Source organism: Plecotus auritus (genome assembly GCF_963455305.1).
Source record: "Plecotus auritus genome assembly, chromosome: 5".
In the NCBI taxonomy this organism is placed as follows: domain Eukaryota; kingdom Metazoa; phylum Chordata; class Mammalia; order Chiroptera; family Vespertilionidae; genus Plecotus; species Plecotus auritus.
In genome coordinates, this window is record NC_137776.1 from 63,526,651 (window position 1) to 63,543,720 (window position 17,070).

Sequence of the window (17,070 nt, forward strand, 5' to 3'; positions counted from 1 at the left end):
GAGACAGAGCTGAAGTGTCCCTGAAGCCAACCAATAAAGTGGATATTTTATAGACCATATTGAAAGGAAGCAAGGTTGTTGCCAGAATTCAATTTATAACGTATCAGTACTTAAAAATCACATCTTTAATAACTGCATAAGTGAAAAATAAGATTCAGAGAAGTCCTGGTATAAAAAATAGGATTCTCCTCACAAAACATCTTAGACAAATTAACTGACACATGGTGGTGCTTCTAGAAAGGAACAATTTCCTTAGCCAGAATATCAAGGTGGTTCAGGAGAATTAAAAAGAGTTCAGTATAAACTTTTTAGAGTTCTTCATAAATATGTGTATGCTTATCCTATATAATAAAAGCCTAATATGCTAAGTGTCCAGTTGTCTCGTCCTCCATTCAACCAATCAAAGCATAATATGCTAATGATATGCTAAGGCCACTCAACCACTCGCTATGACATGCACTGACCACCAGGGGCAGACAGTCAACTGGTCGCTATGACCTGTACTGACCACCAGGGCGCAGACACTGACTGCTAGGTTAGCTTGCTGCTGGGGTCCTGCTGATCAGGACTGAGTGTGACAGGCCGGACACACCCTGGAGCCCTCCTGCAGTCCCTCCCCGGCTGGCCCATCTCCCACATCCCTCCCCGGCCCCCATCGTGCACCAGTCGGGTCCCTCAGCCTGGCGTGAACCCTCTCGCAATCCAAGACCCCTTGTGGGATGTTGGAGAGCCAGTTTTGGCCTGATCCCCAGGCCAGGCTGTGGGACCCTACTGGTGCACGAATTCGTGCACCAGGCCTCTAGTGACTATTATAATAAAGCATATAATTCTCAGTAAATGTGCTGAGAATGTGTATGTATGCCTCTAATCTCCCCCACACCACCTTTCCTCTTTATAAACTTACCTGTTACCCAATGAGATAAAAAATAGAAACCCAACAATTCTGGACAATAGCAAAGAAATCTGAGATTTTGATTGTAAGAGTAACAGAAGCCATCTGTAATGACGAAAATAGTTATCCACTCTAGATGGCTAGACACCATTCATATGACAGACTCCTGGCTGCTGCAATACAACCCAGTTTATCTGTTTTTGTATGATTTGAAACCTGCCCAGGGCTAGAATTGTTTTTAAGCATCCAACTCCAGTTTCCAACTTACTACTCTTCCTTTTCCACCAACTTAATGTTTCATGTTTTTTATTTTCTCTCTGCTCACACTACAGCGGCAGGTTCCATGCTCGGCAATGCTGTGACTGAGACATACATAAGCATAAATGCCTCTTAGGAAATTCCTACATACTTCCAGCATATTCCCCAAATACCCTTTCTCTGCTTTCCAAGGTACCTTTCTGGATTTAAATGAGCCCGTTTTATAAGAACAATAACTTTCCTAGTGGTATTTATTGTAATGTAAAAACTACACGTTCCAGAATATACAGTCCCTATTGAGTAACAAGGTGTCATTAGTTCCAGACAGCAAGCTTTATTTTTCACCCTTTAAACTCTAAAGCTTGTCATTTTATTAGTTTCAGAAATGGTTCCACTGTTTATCTGCCTTTTTTGCTCAATGGGAAATTATACAAAAGAGTTACACATCACTTTTACAAAAAATATTCATCAAGAGTGAATATAATACATATATTTACAACTATTTCAATTACTTATATTCCTAAATGTAAGGAGTATATAATCACACATTACGTATTTCTTCATTCCATTGCTCCTTTCTTCATTTTGAACTTATATGTTTCTATAAGTAATGATTTATATTCAAAAAGGATCATCGAAAGAAAATGAAAAGGTTGTATAAATGCCACTGCCTTGCTGTGAATTTTACATGCTCTTGCTGAACTCAAGTTTGTGAACATCTGGAATGGCTTTCCACTGTAAAGGGAAATACATTTAAGCATGAAATAGTGTATCTGGCAATAGCTGTTTGACACAGAAGAGGCCTTGAAAATGTGTGAAAAAAAGTCCTTCTGCTAATCACACATTTACACATGCATTCCTCATTTTTCTTTTCTATATAGTAATGCTCGATCTTAAGAGAAAAGTTCACCCTGCTCAATCCCTTCACATCTATAAGAGTTTCACAGCCTTATGTTAACTTTCAGAAATCAGAGTCTGTCAACTAGAAATGAAACAGGCTTGTCTAAGCCATGTAATCTATAATAATAAAAGCATAATATGCTAATTAGATGGGACAGCCGAACGACCTTCCGGACGTCCTTCTGGACAACCTTCCGGGTGAAACTGGGGCTGCAAGGGCCGAGCCCCTTGCACGAATTTCATGCATCAGGCCTCTAGTTGATTATAATATAGAAATAAGGATGTGGGCATGGATTTTTGTTATTTTTATGGTTTTTATAATAATGACATTGATGATCATAGGGCCTACATAGAAACTGTCAAAACAGAACATTAGAGTTTACTTTATCATCGTATTTGAGAATTCCTGTTATATTAATTTATGCTTTGGTGTCTCTGAGATCTGGAAGGCAACCCTGTGTCATTTTTCTTATTTGTATCTTCTCATGCTTCATTTTTTTGCCTTAAAAAATAAGTAACATCTCAGAGTAATTTTTTAAAAAAATTAAGTAACATGATGGCTGGAGAAATTCTAGAAAATTATAAATAATAAAATTTGTTACAATCACACAACCCTGCAATGGGATTTTCTCACAGGGCTTTCTTTCCTTTTGTAATGACTTTCAATTTTTGAAAAATTTTTAATAGTTTACTAAAATTAATTTATGTTTTATGTGGAAAATTAATAATGTTTTATAAGAAAAATTTAGAAAATATAGATAAGTAAAAAGAAAAGAATAAAGTTACTCATGTCACCACCCAGTAATAGCCCAAATTTACTTCCATTTCCGTATCTATTTTTCTCTGTAATAAAGTAGGATAACATTTTATTGCCCCTATTAAGCTTTCTCACATACCTATTGATGAGTAATTTACTGTTATTTAAAAATAAAAAATAATATCTGCATAATTTTCTATCTTGTTTCTGTAGGTCATTTAACCTTTTGCTAGTCAGCTATTTAAGAAAATAAGGCAGTAGAAAACATCTCCACTTAAATATTATCAAAATTTCTTACCAACTCAGTCAGTTTTATATGTGAAACAAGAAAATAAAGGCTTCCTTTTCTTGAAAATAAATTATTTTCTTATATGGACCTGATACATGTTAATTAAATTTAGAGCTCTCTGTGTACTGTTTGCTCCATTTTTCTAATATAATGCTTATGCCAAGAAAGAAACAAAGAAAAAAGGATACTTAGGTATCTGAGATCAGTATAGTGTTTCTCATTTTAGGTGAAAATTAACTTCATAGTACAACTTTCTCAAACACGACTTTCTGCAACATTATGGTGATGACATTTTATTTAAACAGGTAGAATAGCAACAATAATGAAACACATATTCAACATCCTTAAAATTATATTTTCCCCTGCAGAGAATGAAAATTGTCAGAATTGTTTACCTGGGGATATGATATAGAAGAAATCTTTAAATTCATCCATCCACACTTCTGCCAGTCTCCTGTTGTTCTTGTTGATGACATGACCAGTGCCACCAGGAAAAGTGTATGGAGTTGCTTTCCGAAAAACATGACCCACATGAGAGCAAGTCACAATCTCCAATGAGCCTCCACATTGCCAAATCTGGGGAAAATAGCAATTGTTGTAGAATAGTCATTGCAGATAATGCAGTAATATTGTCTGAGAAACAGCTGAGGCTAAGGCAAAATCGTCAGATCTTATATGGTTCAAGCAAACATTGGATGAACACAATGTAGAACTAATATACTAAGGTTTGGCAAAGGATTCTAGTTTGAAATTACTTAATATATTTAAATACTGTAGCATTGCCATAATAGAAATAAGACAATTATTTTTATGTGTCTTTATTAGACTACCTAATTTTTAGTTTCTAGTAGTTAACCTAATTGCTGTTTAACAGATAGTGTTTGGTATCCAACATTTGCAGTGAATGAATTAATTTGTACATGTTAGATGCATGTTCAATAACTAAATTTGATTTGAAGGAAAATCAGTCTATTATTCTGCACCCTTCTGGAATTTTAAATGACCATTAATTCCCAGTTGTCCATATCTCCTGTCTTTGGATATGTTATTAGTCTTATTAAAATGTGCTAGGATTCCTTTATATAGCCTCAACATTTGTGCATCCTTCAAAGTCCATCTCCAAGAACATTTCTGTTTAGTATTCAATACTAGAGGCCTGGTGCATGAAAATTCATGCACTGGAACGGGGTGGGGGGGGTGGTCCTTCAGCTCGGCCTCCCCCTCTCACAGTCCGGGAGCTTTCAGGGGCGGGAGGCAACCCGGCAAACAGGGGAAGGTGATGCCCCCATCACATCTCTGCTGCTGCCACTGCAAGCAGCACAAGCCTCGGCCGGCCCTGGTTACCTGAGCCTCAGGCAGCCCTGGGAGGCTGGGCAGCTGACATCTGAGGCTTGCCTGCGCCTTGGGCATTGGCTGGGCAGCCGCCATCCAAGGCTTGCCTGCACCTCGGGCCGGCCCTGGGTGGCTGGGGGGATGAGGGGACTGGGGGACTCCTGAAGCAGACACTCCAGCGGGGCTGAGGGGACTGGGCACCGCCACCTTGTGGCTGTGGGCACCGCCATTTTTGAGTGAGTGACAGTCAGTTAGCATATTCCCTCCTTATTGGCTGTGGGCACCTCCATCTTTGAGATGGAGTGAGGGTCAATTAGCATATTCCCTCTTTATTAGATAGGATGTGTTTTATATTTTAAACATGATTTTATGAAGAAATAATTGCACTGTAGTGTAAGCAGTGGTTTACTCCACTGTCACTCCTTTCAAATTATGAACACTTGGAAGACATATGGGATGTATTTCTTGTTATCTAGATTTACTGTGAAATTGAGGCTATGTATTAAGTAAAGTACCCATAAACATTTATTTCTATATAGTTACATTGTATAATCATAAATTATACTTACGTGTGTTTAATATAATCAGATATTATATGTATATTATATAGATATGTAGTATATAGATATGATTTATATATACATATACTATACACTCGGATATTTATTTCATATATATATTACATATGTAATATAGTTTTTATCCCAATAAGTCATAGTGATTGCTATATGTAATTGAAAGGACCTGAATTTATGCTGTAATTAACATTCTTATTTCAAGGAGAGTTGCTTATCTTTAAAGAAAACATTTTCTCCAATTAGTCCCTCAAGTAATATTCATCTTAGAAGAGGGCTGCTATTGGGCTTAGGTAGTGGTATGAGATATTCATTTTTACCAGAAAATGAAAGATGCTAAATAACAAGTTATATTCATCAACTATGTTTTGTGGGTTACATATACCAGCTATTCCTTTCTCATTTTCTAACTGTCTAAAGAGTATAATGCTTACAGAAAAGATGTAACAATCCAACACTGAAATGATGAAGCAATATAAAAGAAGAATGGAATTTACCATTACCCTCAAAAGACAGGATAGCTCATTCTTAATTAATCAAAGTATTTAACTAATTGGTAACTTTCTCATCTTTCTAGCATGGAAGCTATAAACCTTCTTGTAATTACATACATCTTTACATTCTCCCCTAGTATTGAAATGGAGGAAGTTGACTCTTCTCCCATCAGAGACAAATTTGTATTTGTCAGTCTAGATCACATCCCTTATATCTGTCCTAAAGACTTTACTGGTTTGGTCCTCCCCTTAATCTCCTGAAACACAAATCATTCCCCTCATTACTACATTATATCTATCTTCACTTAGTATCCCCTAAAATGTCCTACTTTCAAATAAGTTAAAAATATATAAACAAATTTTAAAAATCACTAAATACAACAAAAACTCCATTCCTCTGTTCAAATTTCCATTCAACATTTTTCTGTTTCCTGTCACTGTAAATTAACATAAGATTTGTATTGATATAGGTTGTTTCCCATCCTCCATTTTTCTTGTTTTTTGTTTTTTGTTAATCTTCACCTGAGGATATTTTCTCCATTGTTTTTAGCGAGAGTGGAAAAGAGGGAAGGAGGAGGAGAGAAACAAAGGAGAGACAGAGAGAAACATTGGTTTGAGAGACATTGATTGGTTGCCTCCTACATACACCCCAACCAGCCTGGGGATCTAACTGCAACCCAGGTACATGCCCTTGACTTGGAATTGGACCTGAGACCCTTCAATGCTCAGGTCAATGCTCTAACCACTGAGAAACACAGGCCAGGGCATCCCTTCCTCCATTTTTATCCATTCTTTTATTCATTGGGAAATGCTTCATATTTCTGTAGCCACCCCATACACAGAAACATATTTCTGTGTTTCCCCTTGATGAACACATAGTGGACTCCTTCTTAGATGATCTGACTTTTCGTCTTACTATCATATGGCTGGTGGCCACAAAGAGCAAGTGGAACCACAATGAGACAGTAATAGGCAACTATCATAAAACATGGCATCAGTTAAGACCTGTCATTCTCTAGCCCTCCTATTTGATCCTATACCTTGGGGGACTGGCATCCCAGAAAACCCTTCTAAGCACTTCTATCAGCATGGGCACCAGGAGAGAAGAGAATGTGAGATATGTATTGCTTTTGAAACCAAAGCTTTAAATTACTAGTATTTTTAATAACTTAAAGTGACCAGAAAGCTACAGAATCTGTTCCAAATGACATTGGGATTAGAAAGAAATCTTCTTCAGAGCATGAAACAATGACTGGAGAAAAAAGTAAAACTATTTTAAGTTTGTACCCCATTAAATTCAGACTATACAGTAAGCCCTATTGTACATAAATTAGTGATTGGCAACTGTTCTTAGGGTTCCCAATTTGCCTTTTTGCAAATATAGATTATCACTGTGGTTGTGTAAGCGAGGGTACTTTATTTGCATTGTGCCATTTCTTGGTCCTACCCTTATATGTAGATTTATAGATGCTATTGCTAAACATGCACATACAAAAACAGAATGATATCTAGTTTAAAATCTTTTAAAAGCAGGTTCCAATGGTTTCACTTCTTTCCTTCCTAATAGGCAATGGTGAGGATATATGAAAGTGCTGATTGGGTAATCCTCCTAACTTGCAATGAGATTTTGTGTGTGCAAGTATTGGCATAATGCAATAGTGGTTGTTGATTTACAAGACAGAGGAAAAAGCTGTCACTGATTTTGAGTCTCACAGATGGAGCCAGTTCTTAAACACATTTAGGAGAGATAATAGAGGTAGAGGTAACTGTTCCATAACTCAGTGAATATTGGCCTGTGTTTCGCTTTTGAGACATAGTCGACTGACTCCTGGAACAAAGTGAGTACTTTTCCCTTTGCCATCTGTGCACACAGAATGTGGGGATAAACATTCATATGGCATTTCCTAGGTAGAGTCTCTTCCCCAAATTTACATGAACATGAAAAGATCAAGGTAGGAATACATAACATTATGCATTAATTAGAATGATATGGTCACAATAATACCTAGTTAATATAAAAACAAAATGCATTAATTAGAGTGATATGGTCATGATAATACCCAGTTAATATAAAAAAAACAACATTTAGTTGATCAAATATTGACCAGGTAGTTATCATGTACTTGGTAGATACAGTTCACAGAAAACAATATAGTTCAATATTAAAGTGAAAAGAATTCAAAATGAGTGGAGTCCCCTGTGCCTATCAGGATAATTTCCCTCAGTGTATCTTCAATAAATGTTTTGGAAGGATGGAAGAAATGAAGGAAAGGAGAAAAGGAGGAAGAGAGAGTATGACACAGTCATTAAGAATTTGGGTTTGGAAATAAGCAAATAGAAATGTTCTAGTGACTGTCAGTATCTATGTATAGTAGTACTTGTGAAAATTATTTGTCTTAATTTTCCCGTTGGAAAATAGGGATAATAATAACCACTTCCTAAGATCCCAATGAGATTCTGTGTATCAAGCACTGTGCCTGACACTTCATATAAGAAGAACTAAATTGTTATCTGTATATTAACTTAACTATCATTGTTGTTCAGGGAAACAAACATCTACAGATTATCAGCTTATTCTTGCTTCTTAGAAATATTTTATTTAAGCCTTGTTTGGAATTACAACAACAAGAGGTTAGGTAAAGTAAGGAGTTTTAAAAAATAGCCAATTGGTCTCCAATTAGAATACTACATTTTGTTCTCTAAAATTATTTTACAGTGTCTGAACAAAGAGTATACACTGAATAAAACACAATGTCTTATCCACATGAACACATGATGTCCAAGTAATTTTGCATCATCGAGCATATCTGATTGTTATTTTCTAGGCTTCTACCAAATTAATATTTGTAAATCATATCTCTCTCAAGTACATTTGACCATGTACAAAATACAAACTGTCCTTGTATCCACAGAGGACTGAAGCTAGTTAGTTACTTGTCTTTGTTCCCAGATATTTTCATGAGAGTCTTTTGATGATGGAGAAAGTTATTAATCAAAATGTAAAATGCCTATTGCTCATTTGATTATCTTCCTGATTTTCTTCTCATAGTTAGAAGACAATTAACTAACATACATTATTCTTTTCGTGTTTTTGGCATCTGCATCAGTGACATTTTAATTAAGGTTCATAAACTTCATAAGCTTCAACTTTGAAATCTCAGTTCAAGTGCTACTATTGTTTCTAATTTTACAGCTGTTGTGCCAAATTCATGCAGCTGCTTGTTTTTATACTAATCTTTACCCCCTGACCCCCTCCCACACATATACTACCTCTGGCAAAAAGTCTTTAAAATAGCCTAAATAAAAACAGCAATATACCACGGAGGCACATAGCATGATGATTATGAGTGTGTAGGCTCTAGTTCCTGAGACCATATCCTAGCTCTGCCACTTAGTAGGGTGAACACATCTTTCTGTGCTTCAGGTTTCAGGTAATAATGTGAGACTAGAAGAACCTACCTCACAGGGTTGTTAATGAGGATGAAGGCAACCTGACGCACATAAAGATACTTAACCTTTATGTGAAGAATGGATCAGAATGGCGCTAATAGGAGAGATTTATTAAGGAGTTATTGCATTAATCTAGGAGAGAGATGATAATGACTTCATCCAGAGTGATGACAAAGGAAATAGAGAGTAGAGAGGAATATAATAACTTGACACAGTTTGGAGAATTAAAACTAAGAATTAATGTATGTGCTTTCCCTTTCTATGATGTTTTCCCTATTAGGCCCAACTCACATACATTTCTGGCAGGCAGCTCCTAACTATATGCTAGCTTTCATTGATCTCAGTATTTCCTGACTCATAGCTTTTATACTTGCCTCTAGACCACCTTACCCCATGTAGCTTAGTTCTATACAGGTTTTCATCTTGTGAAATGTTCATGTGTGTATTAATTCACACATTAGTCTTATCTCTCTAACCACATTATTATCCCTTCAAGAAGAAGCATCACCTGTTTCACTTTATGAAACTAAATTTCATCATCACATGAAATTTTAATTCACTTAATGCAATTGGTATAATTCACATATAGTTTTAAAAATATCAGAACTTACATATACCATTAAATCACTGCTTTCAAAGTAATACATAATGATTGAGCTAGTCAAATAATACAGCAAAATCTGGAAAAAATCACAAAGTGTACACAAAAGATGTCTCATAAAATGCAATTAGGAACAAAAGACATTCTTAGTTCTGACAAAGGAAAAACTAAAACAAGATACTGATGAGCTAATTTTCAAAACATTTCTTTCTATAGTCAATGTTTCTTTCAAATAATCCCTGTCAGCACTTCAATTCTCCACTTTGTTAATACATACTCAAGTACACTGATGACAAATTCTTTAATTCTAACAATTGAAACAAAATCTAAATGAGTCTGCATTGAGATCCTGAAGGCACTATGATCCTTAACAGGTTGACACAAACACAAAAGGCATGGAAGTCATTATTTAAAAAGGGCAGGTATAAGGGCTTCTGTAGGCATCTCTATTCATTCTTGACATGAAGCTTGATAGTTATTCCTCATAATTGTTTTGATTAGGGAGAGGATTCCTTATATTGTTTGTTTGACTCTTGGCCTAGTTTTCACTTCAGCATTTAATTGGGGAGATTTATGAGATCTTGAAGAGGTCTCTAGAGCTGGAGTGATATTCTGATATCATCCTAACATCTCAAGATGAATTCCTACATCAAGCTGCTGTGACCTTCCAGCACTCACCTGAGTTGTCAGAGATCACGGATTCAATGTAGTGGTTAGGCATTTATATATTTTATGAAATGATTTCCCTAATAATCCTAGTACCCACCTGACATCATACATAGTTATTACAATATTATTGACTAGAGGCCCGATACACGAAATTCATGCAGGGGGGATGGGGGGAGCCTTAGCCCGGCCTGCACCCTCTCATAATCCAGGACCCCTCAGGGGATGTCCGACTGCCGGTTTAGACCCAATCTGGCAGTCAGACATACCTCTCACAATCCGAGACCCCTCGCTCCTAATCGCCCGCCTACTCACTCCTTACCACTTGGCTCACCGCTCCTTAGCACTGCCACAGAGGCAGGAGAGGCTTCCGCCACCACCACTGCGCTCACCAGCCATGAACCCGGCTTCTCGCTGAGCGGCGCTCCAGCTGTGGGAGTGCACTGACCACCAGTGGGCAGCTCCTGCATTGAGCATCTGTCCCCCGGTGGTCAGTGGGCATCATAGCGACCAGTCATTCTGGTCATTCCATCGTAATGGTCACTAGGCTTTTATTATATAGGTGATATTCCCTATGCTGTACTTTATATCTCCATGACTATTTTGTAACTATGAATTTTTACTTCTTAATCCCCTCACCTTTTTCACGAGTCCCCCAACCCTCTCCCATTTGGCAACCATTAGTTTGTTCTCTGTATCTACATGTCAATTTCTGTTTTGTTTGTTTGTTTTATTCTTTCAACTCCACAATAAGTAAAAACATATGGTATTTGCCTTTCTCTGTCTGACTTATTTCATTTACCATAATTTCCTATAGGTTCACCCATGTGTCACAAACAGTAAGATTTCACTCTTTTTTATGGCTGAGTAATACTTCATTATATGTATTTATCACATCTTTTCAATATATATATATTTTTATTGATTTTAGAGAGGAAGGGAGAGGGAGAGATAGAAACATCAATGATGAGAGAGAATCATTGATCGGCTGTCTCTTGCACGCCCCCTACTGAGGATCAAGCCTGCAACCCAGGCATGTACCCTTGACCGGGATCCTTCAGTCTGCAGGCTGACGCTCTATCCACTGAGCCAAACCAGTTAGGGCTATCACATCTTCTTAAACAATCTGATTAAAAAATGAGCCAAGGATCTAAGTAGACATTCTCTAAAGAGGACATACAGATGGCCAATAGACACATGGAAAGATAATGTTACTAATCATCAGAGAAATGCAAATTAAAAAACACAATGAAGTATCACCTCACACCTGTCAGAATGGTTGTCAACAATAAATCAACAAACAAGTATTGGTGAGGATGTGGAGAAAAGGAAACCCTCATGCTCTGTTGGTGGGACTTCAAATTGAAGCAGCCACAATAAAAAACATTATGGAGGTTCCTTAAAAAATTAAAAACTAGAACTGCTTTATGACCCAGTATTACACTTCTGGGTATTTATCCAAAGAAATCCCAAATTCTAATTCAGAAAGATATATGCATCCAAAAATTTCAATTAACATTTTCCTACTTGGGGAAGCTGACTTTATGTTAATTATATTAGAAGTACATGGTACAAATAGCATTCTCCAAATAAGAGAAATTACAAGAGATGACATTGTAAAACTTATTATGGGGCAATCAATGGGTTTCCTCCCTACCAGATTTGGGATTTACCCTATTTTAGAAAGGTCACAAATGTTACCAAAAACTATTTAAGAAAAAGAAAAACCAGAAAGAACTTTTGTCCACAAGATAGTATTTCAAGAAATAGCCATATACTAGAGTAATTTGAATATTTTATTTTCACATTGGCATTAAATGTAGACAATTCTGAGTTGCATCTATATCATTTCATTTATCACATTAATTTGCTCCTAAAATAACCAGTTATCAAGTACTTTCCTTTACAAAGTGCTATTCATCTTAACTTAGAAATGATCTCCTGAAAGCCCCAAATTCAAAATGAACCCTTTTATACCTACTCATTTTTTGAAGGATTTAACACATTAATCCTGAAATAATTTCCTTTAAGTGATGTCTCCAAACTTAGTGTACTTTCTCTTTTGTCAAAAAATTGGCAAGTGACTCTTCAGGTTGGGAAGTGAGGGGAGTACAAGGAAGAGAGAGAGAAAAATAGAGCAGAAACAAAGATGTGCTTTTACTGGGTATGGCTTGAAGTGGAGGACTTATTTGGAAGTGCAACCCAGACAGTATGTGTATGAACCAGAGACTATCAGAGGTATAGTGAGGTGGTTGTGGCCACAGATGGAGTCTTTTTTCTTCTTCTTCTTCTTTTTTGAGAGAGAGTGGAAAGGAGAGAGGAAGGGGGGAGAGAGAGAGAGAGAGGAGACAGAGACAGAGAGATGTGAGAGAGACACATTGATTGGTCACCTCCTGCACAAGCTCCAAGCTCCAACAGGGGTCAGGGATTGAACCTGCAACACTGGACTGGGAATTGAGCCCTCCACCTTTCCGTGTGTGGGCAGAAGCTCTAACCATGGAGAGGCACCAGCCAGGGCACAGATGGAGTGTTTTTTTGTTTGTTTTTATTTTTGAAAATATTACATATGTGCCCCCTTTTTTCCCCCATTGACCCCTTTTAGCCTGCCTCTGCCCCCCACCCAGGCCTTCACTACACTATTGTCTATGTCCATGGGCTATGCATACTAGTACAAGTTCCTTGGTTGATCTCTTCCCACCCACCCACCCCTGCCTTCCCTCTGAGATTCGACATTCTGTTCCATGCTTCTATATCTCTGGATCTATTTCGTTCAGTTTATTTTGTTCATTAGATTCCACATAGGAGTGAGGTCATGTGATATTTGTCTTTTTAACTTCATCTCCCACTCTTCTCAAATACAATACCCATTCCCAGCTGTTAAAATACATAGTGGAGATGCCTCCAACATACACATGCCAACATGTACATTCCACTTTCACCTTTTGCCTCTCAACAACTTTCTTCACCTTGGAGGTTTCTAATCTTCAGACTTACCATGCGTTATGTCCACTTTATTTCTCAGCTTCGGGAAAATTGTGACCTGTCATTATTCCACATTTTATTAGGACTGATGTTACTGTAGAATGTCCCAAATACCCCTTTAGATTTCAGAGCAACAGAGTCCTATTTGCGTTATGGCAAATCTTCCATCTTCTGATTAAATGACATGGATGAATATAGCAGACACGAAATGAACAAGCTGTCTACCGGATATTGAAAATCCTACATAATATAAGGTGGTTCTGCTTAAGAAAATTAGTGTCTAGCTTTTCATATTTACAAAAAGGTATTGCTTTTTTATTAGCATAGATTGTCTCAAGCAGATAATTTATCAAAAGAGAACAAAAGAATAACATGCAAGACAGTCACACTTTTTCATCATTCAATAATCAATAATCTTAAAGTGTAATAAATATTGGAGGTTTTGAAAGTATTTTCAGGGGTTTTAAGGGGAATATTAACTAAGACAAAAGTAGAAGTTTTAAAATCTGTGCTTTTCTCATTGTACAGTTAATTCTACAAATAAACCTCAACTGTGAAAGAATTGTATATAGATACAATTATTGAAAAATGTGTTGAAAGGGTCTATGACTTATTAAATGATATCTAGGTCCACTTCTGGGTATTTATCCAAAGAAATCCAAAACACTAATTCAAAAAGATATATGCATCCAAAGTTTCAATCAACATTTTCCTACTCAGGGAAGCTGACTTTATTTTACTTGTATTAGAAGTATATGGTACAAATACCATTCTCTGAACAAGAGAAAGTATGAGAGATGACATTGTAAAACTTATTATGAGGCAATCAATGTGTTTTTTCCCCCATCAGATTTGGAGTTACCCCATTGTATAAAGGTCACAAATGTTACCAAAAACAATTTTTTTAAAAAGGAAAACCACAAAGAACTTCTGTCCACAAGTAAAAATGTAATATTTTGCATCTTACATTGGCTTCCTCCACTGTCCGATGATCCGACTGCCTGTCAGATATCAGCGATATCTGCTGCTTCTGGCCACAGAGCAGCTCATGAGAGTTGCGGGATGCTGCCCTAGAATTCATGCCAGGACAGTCCCCTTTGAAAGTCAGTAGACCACCTGTCCCCAGCTGCAGTGTGTGACAACATCTCCTGTTCTCTCATGGATGCCAGAGATGCTTAAAACAACTTGGATCGGCCCGGACGGCATGGCTCAGTGGTTGAATGTTGACCTATGGACCAGGAGGTCCCGGTTCCATTCCCAGACTGGGCACACACCCGGGTGCAGGCTCGATCCCCAGTGTGGAGCATGCAGGAGGCAGCCAATCAATGATTGATGTTTCCATCTCTCTCTCCCTCTCCCTTCCTCTCTGAAATCAATAAAAATACGTTTTAAAAACAGAATTTGGGTCAGGTAGGGAAGAAACCTGGTACTTCAGAAAGTTATCCTTCAGTTACTCCATTTGTCCCTTTGTAAACTGTCCACCTCACCTGACTGCAGCTATAGCATTTTCCTGTAAACAAAATCCCCTGCATCATTTGGGAAGTGGTCAAATGCCTTTCAAAGGCAAGACCCCATGATAAATTCAAAGAGAGGAAATGACCTCTCCCCTTTCCAGCATTTTCCCTCAGGCCCTGGCTGGCATCTATTCAGCAAATATATACAGGCCATTGATTTTGTGTCAAGCACCATGCTGGGCTCGGGGGCCTAGAGAAAGAATCATCAAACGTGGCCCTCTGTCTTTAAGAAGCTCATAGACCAGGCCAGTTGTATCAGAACTGAGCATGTTAAAGTCCAGTCATCAGTTTGCATTTGACAGTTGATGAGTCCTCTCAATCCTACAAGAAAAGGACTGTTTTAAGAGGTACTCACCCCAACCGCAATCCTTTCATAGACAGACATTTCCACTTTTTAATTAGTTATATTTTGTTTTGTATCGATATTTTTATAGGAAGCTATAAGTTTTGCTTCAGATAAACACTTTCCCTAGGGAGCACATAGAAAACTCTAATGCCATCCATGGAAAACTATGATTCCCTTCCAAAAATCATCTTACCGGCATCTGTTTTTTTTTTTTTTTTTTTCTGTAAAATGTTTAGTGTGATAAATGTGAAACCTATAAAAATATCCAAATTAGTGTCACATCAAGCGCTCATTATAAATACCCACAAAACCTGCTGTGAGGGAAGGTAATCCTCTACTTTGACAGTTTTTGATTTTTTAAAAAATAAATTGGTAGTAATCAATCCCAGTTACATTATGCTTTAGAAGAAGAGTAGAGAAATAACCATTTAGCATGCTACTTTGTTAATTTGTCAGTCACAAATGTGGAGAGTGCAGTGCAAAGTTTATTTCTCCAGACATAATGCTTAAAGCACAGTGAAGATAATTTCCTCATCTCTATTTCATCAGAATTGCAAGATGCCATTCTTGTGGCATGTAAGGGTTATTTAATAGAGAACATCAATGCTCCTTCAAATGCTTGCTGAAGAAGCCAGGTTTAATCCCAAACTTTCGACTTGGGAAGCCCCAATATCAACCTCATCCTCCCTGTCAATAATCTTTTGCTTCCTACTTTTCTTGAGTTCAAGAACAGCTGACCTGACTTTCTATTCATTCCCTCCTTGAAACACCCAATAATGCCTTAGTGTCTTCTTTCCATTTGGGAAGAGAGTCAAGTCTCCTTTCCAAAGTTAAACCCAAAGGTACATCTTTAACTTTCCATGACCTTAAAGATTCAAAAGTTTCCATTCTGTTCTCCAAATATGAAAAGAAAAGTTGTAGTTCCTTGGGAACTTGAACTCAGCATAGAGGACTAGGAGACCTGGAACAGAGGATGTGAGTTTGATGTTCAACCCCACCAATTTCTAGCCACATCACTTAGTTTCTTTGAGACTCAAAACCGTTAATTATAGGCTAAGACACTAAGACAGTGTTCTGGTAAGGATATAATGAAATAATAAGCCTAAAACTGCATTGTAGACCAAAAAGTGTTACAGAGTACTTTATCCTATCTAATAAAAGAGTAATATGCAAATTGACCATCACTCCAACACAGGAGATGGCCACCCCCATGTGGTCAAAGATGGCTGCCCCCATGTGGACACAATATGGCCACCACAAGATGGCTGGCAGGGGAGGGCAGTTGTGGGCGATCAGGCCAGCAGGGGAGGGCAGTTGTGGGCGATCAGGCCAGCAGAGAAGGGCAGTTGGGAGGGACCAGACCTGCAAGGGAGGGCAGTTGGGGCGATCAGGCCTGCAGGGGAGTGCAGTTAGGGGTGACCGGGCCGGCAGGGAAGGGCAGTTAGGGGTGACCAGGCTGGCAGGGGAGGGCAGTTGGGGGGGACCAGGCCAGCAGGGAAGAGCAGTTAGGGGTGACCAGGCCAGCAGGGAAGGGCAGTTAGGGGTGACCAGGCTGGCAGGGGAGGGCAGTTGGGGGGGACCAGGCCAGCAGGGGAGAGCAGTTAGGGGGGACCAGGCCAGCAGGGAAGGGCAGTTAGGGGTGACAAGGCTGGCAGGGGAGGGCAGTTGGGGGTGACCAAGCTGGCAGGGGAGGGCAGTTAGGGGCAATCAGGCCAGCAGGGGAGCAGTCAGGTGTCGATCAGGCTGGCAGGAGAGTGGTTAGGGGGTGATCAGGCTGGCAGGCAGAGCGGTTAGGGGCAATCAGGCAGGCAGGCAGGTGAGTGGTTGGGAGCCAGCAGTCCTGGATTGTGAGAGGGATCCCAGATTGGAGAGGGTGCAGGCTGGGCTGAGGGACACAGCCGCCCTGTGCACGAATTTCATGCACCGGGCCTCTAGTTTCTCTATAATATTGTTCCAATGCCTGCAGGTATTTACCCATCAATTCTTCCTTCCTCTTTTTCAATATCACTTAGGT

General features: G+C 38.5%; 1 protein-coding gene across 12 annotated transcripts in view; it reads right to left on the bottom strand.

Annotated features, from left to right (window-relative positions):
- GALNT13 (polypeptide N-acetylgalactosaminyltransferase 13) overlaps positions 1-17,070 on the bottom strand; it is a 499,062-nt gene that overhangs the window by 151,525 nt on the left and 330,467 nt on the right. For all 12 annotated transcript variants that reach the window (XR_013960615.1, XR_013960616.1, XM_080668540.1 and 9 more), the window contains exon 9: positions 3,492-3,672. Coding sequence is in view for 10 of the 12 variants with exons in the window: in XM_080668540.1 (XP_080524666.1) it covers positions 3,492-3,672 (181 nt within the window). In the remaining 2 variants the exon portion in view is untranslated. The remainder of the gene's footprint in view (positions 1-3,491; positions 3,673-17,070) is intronic.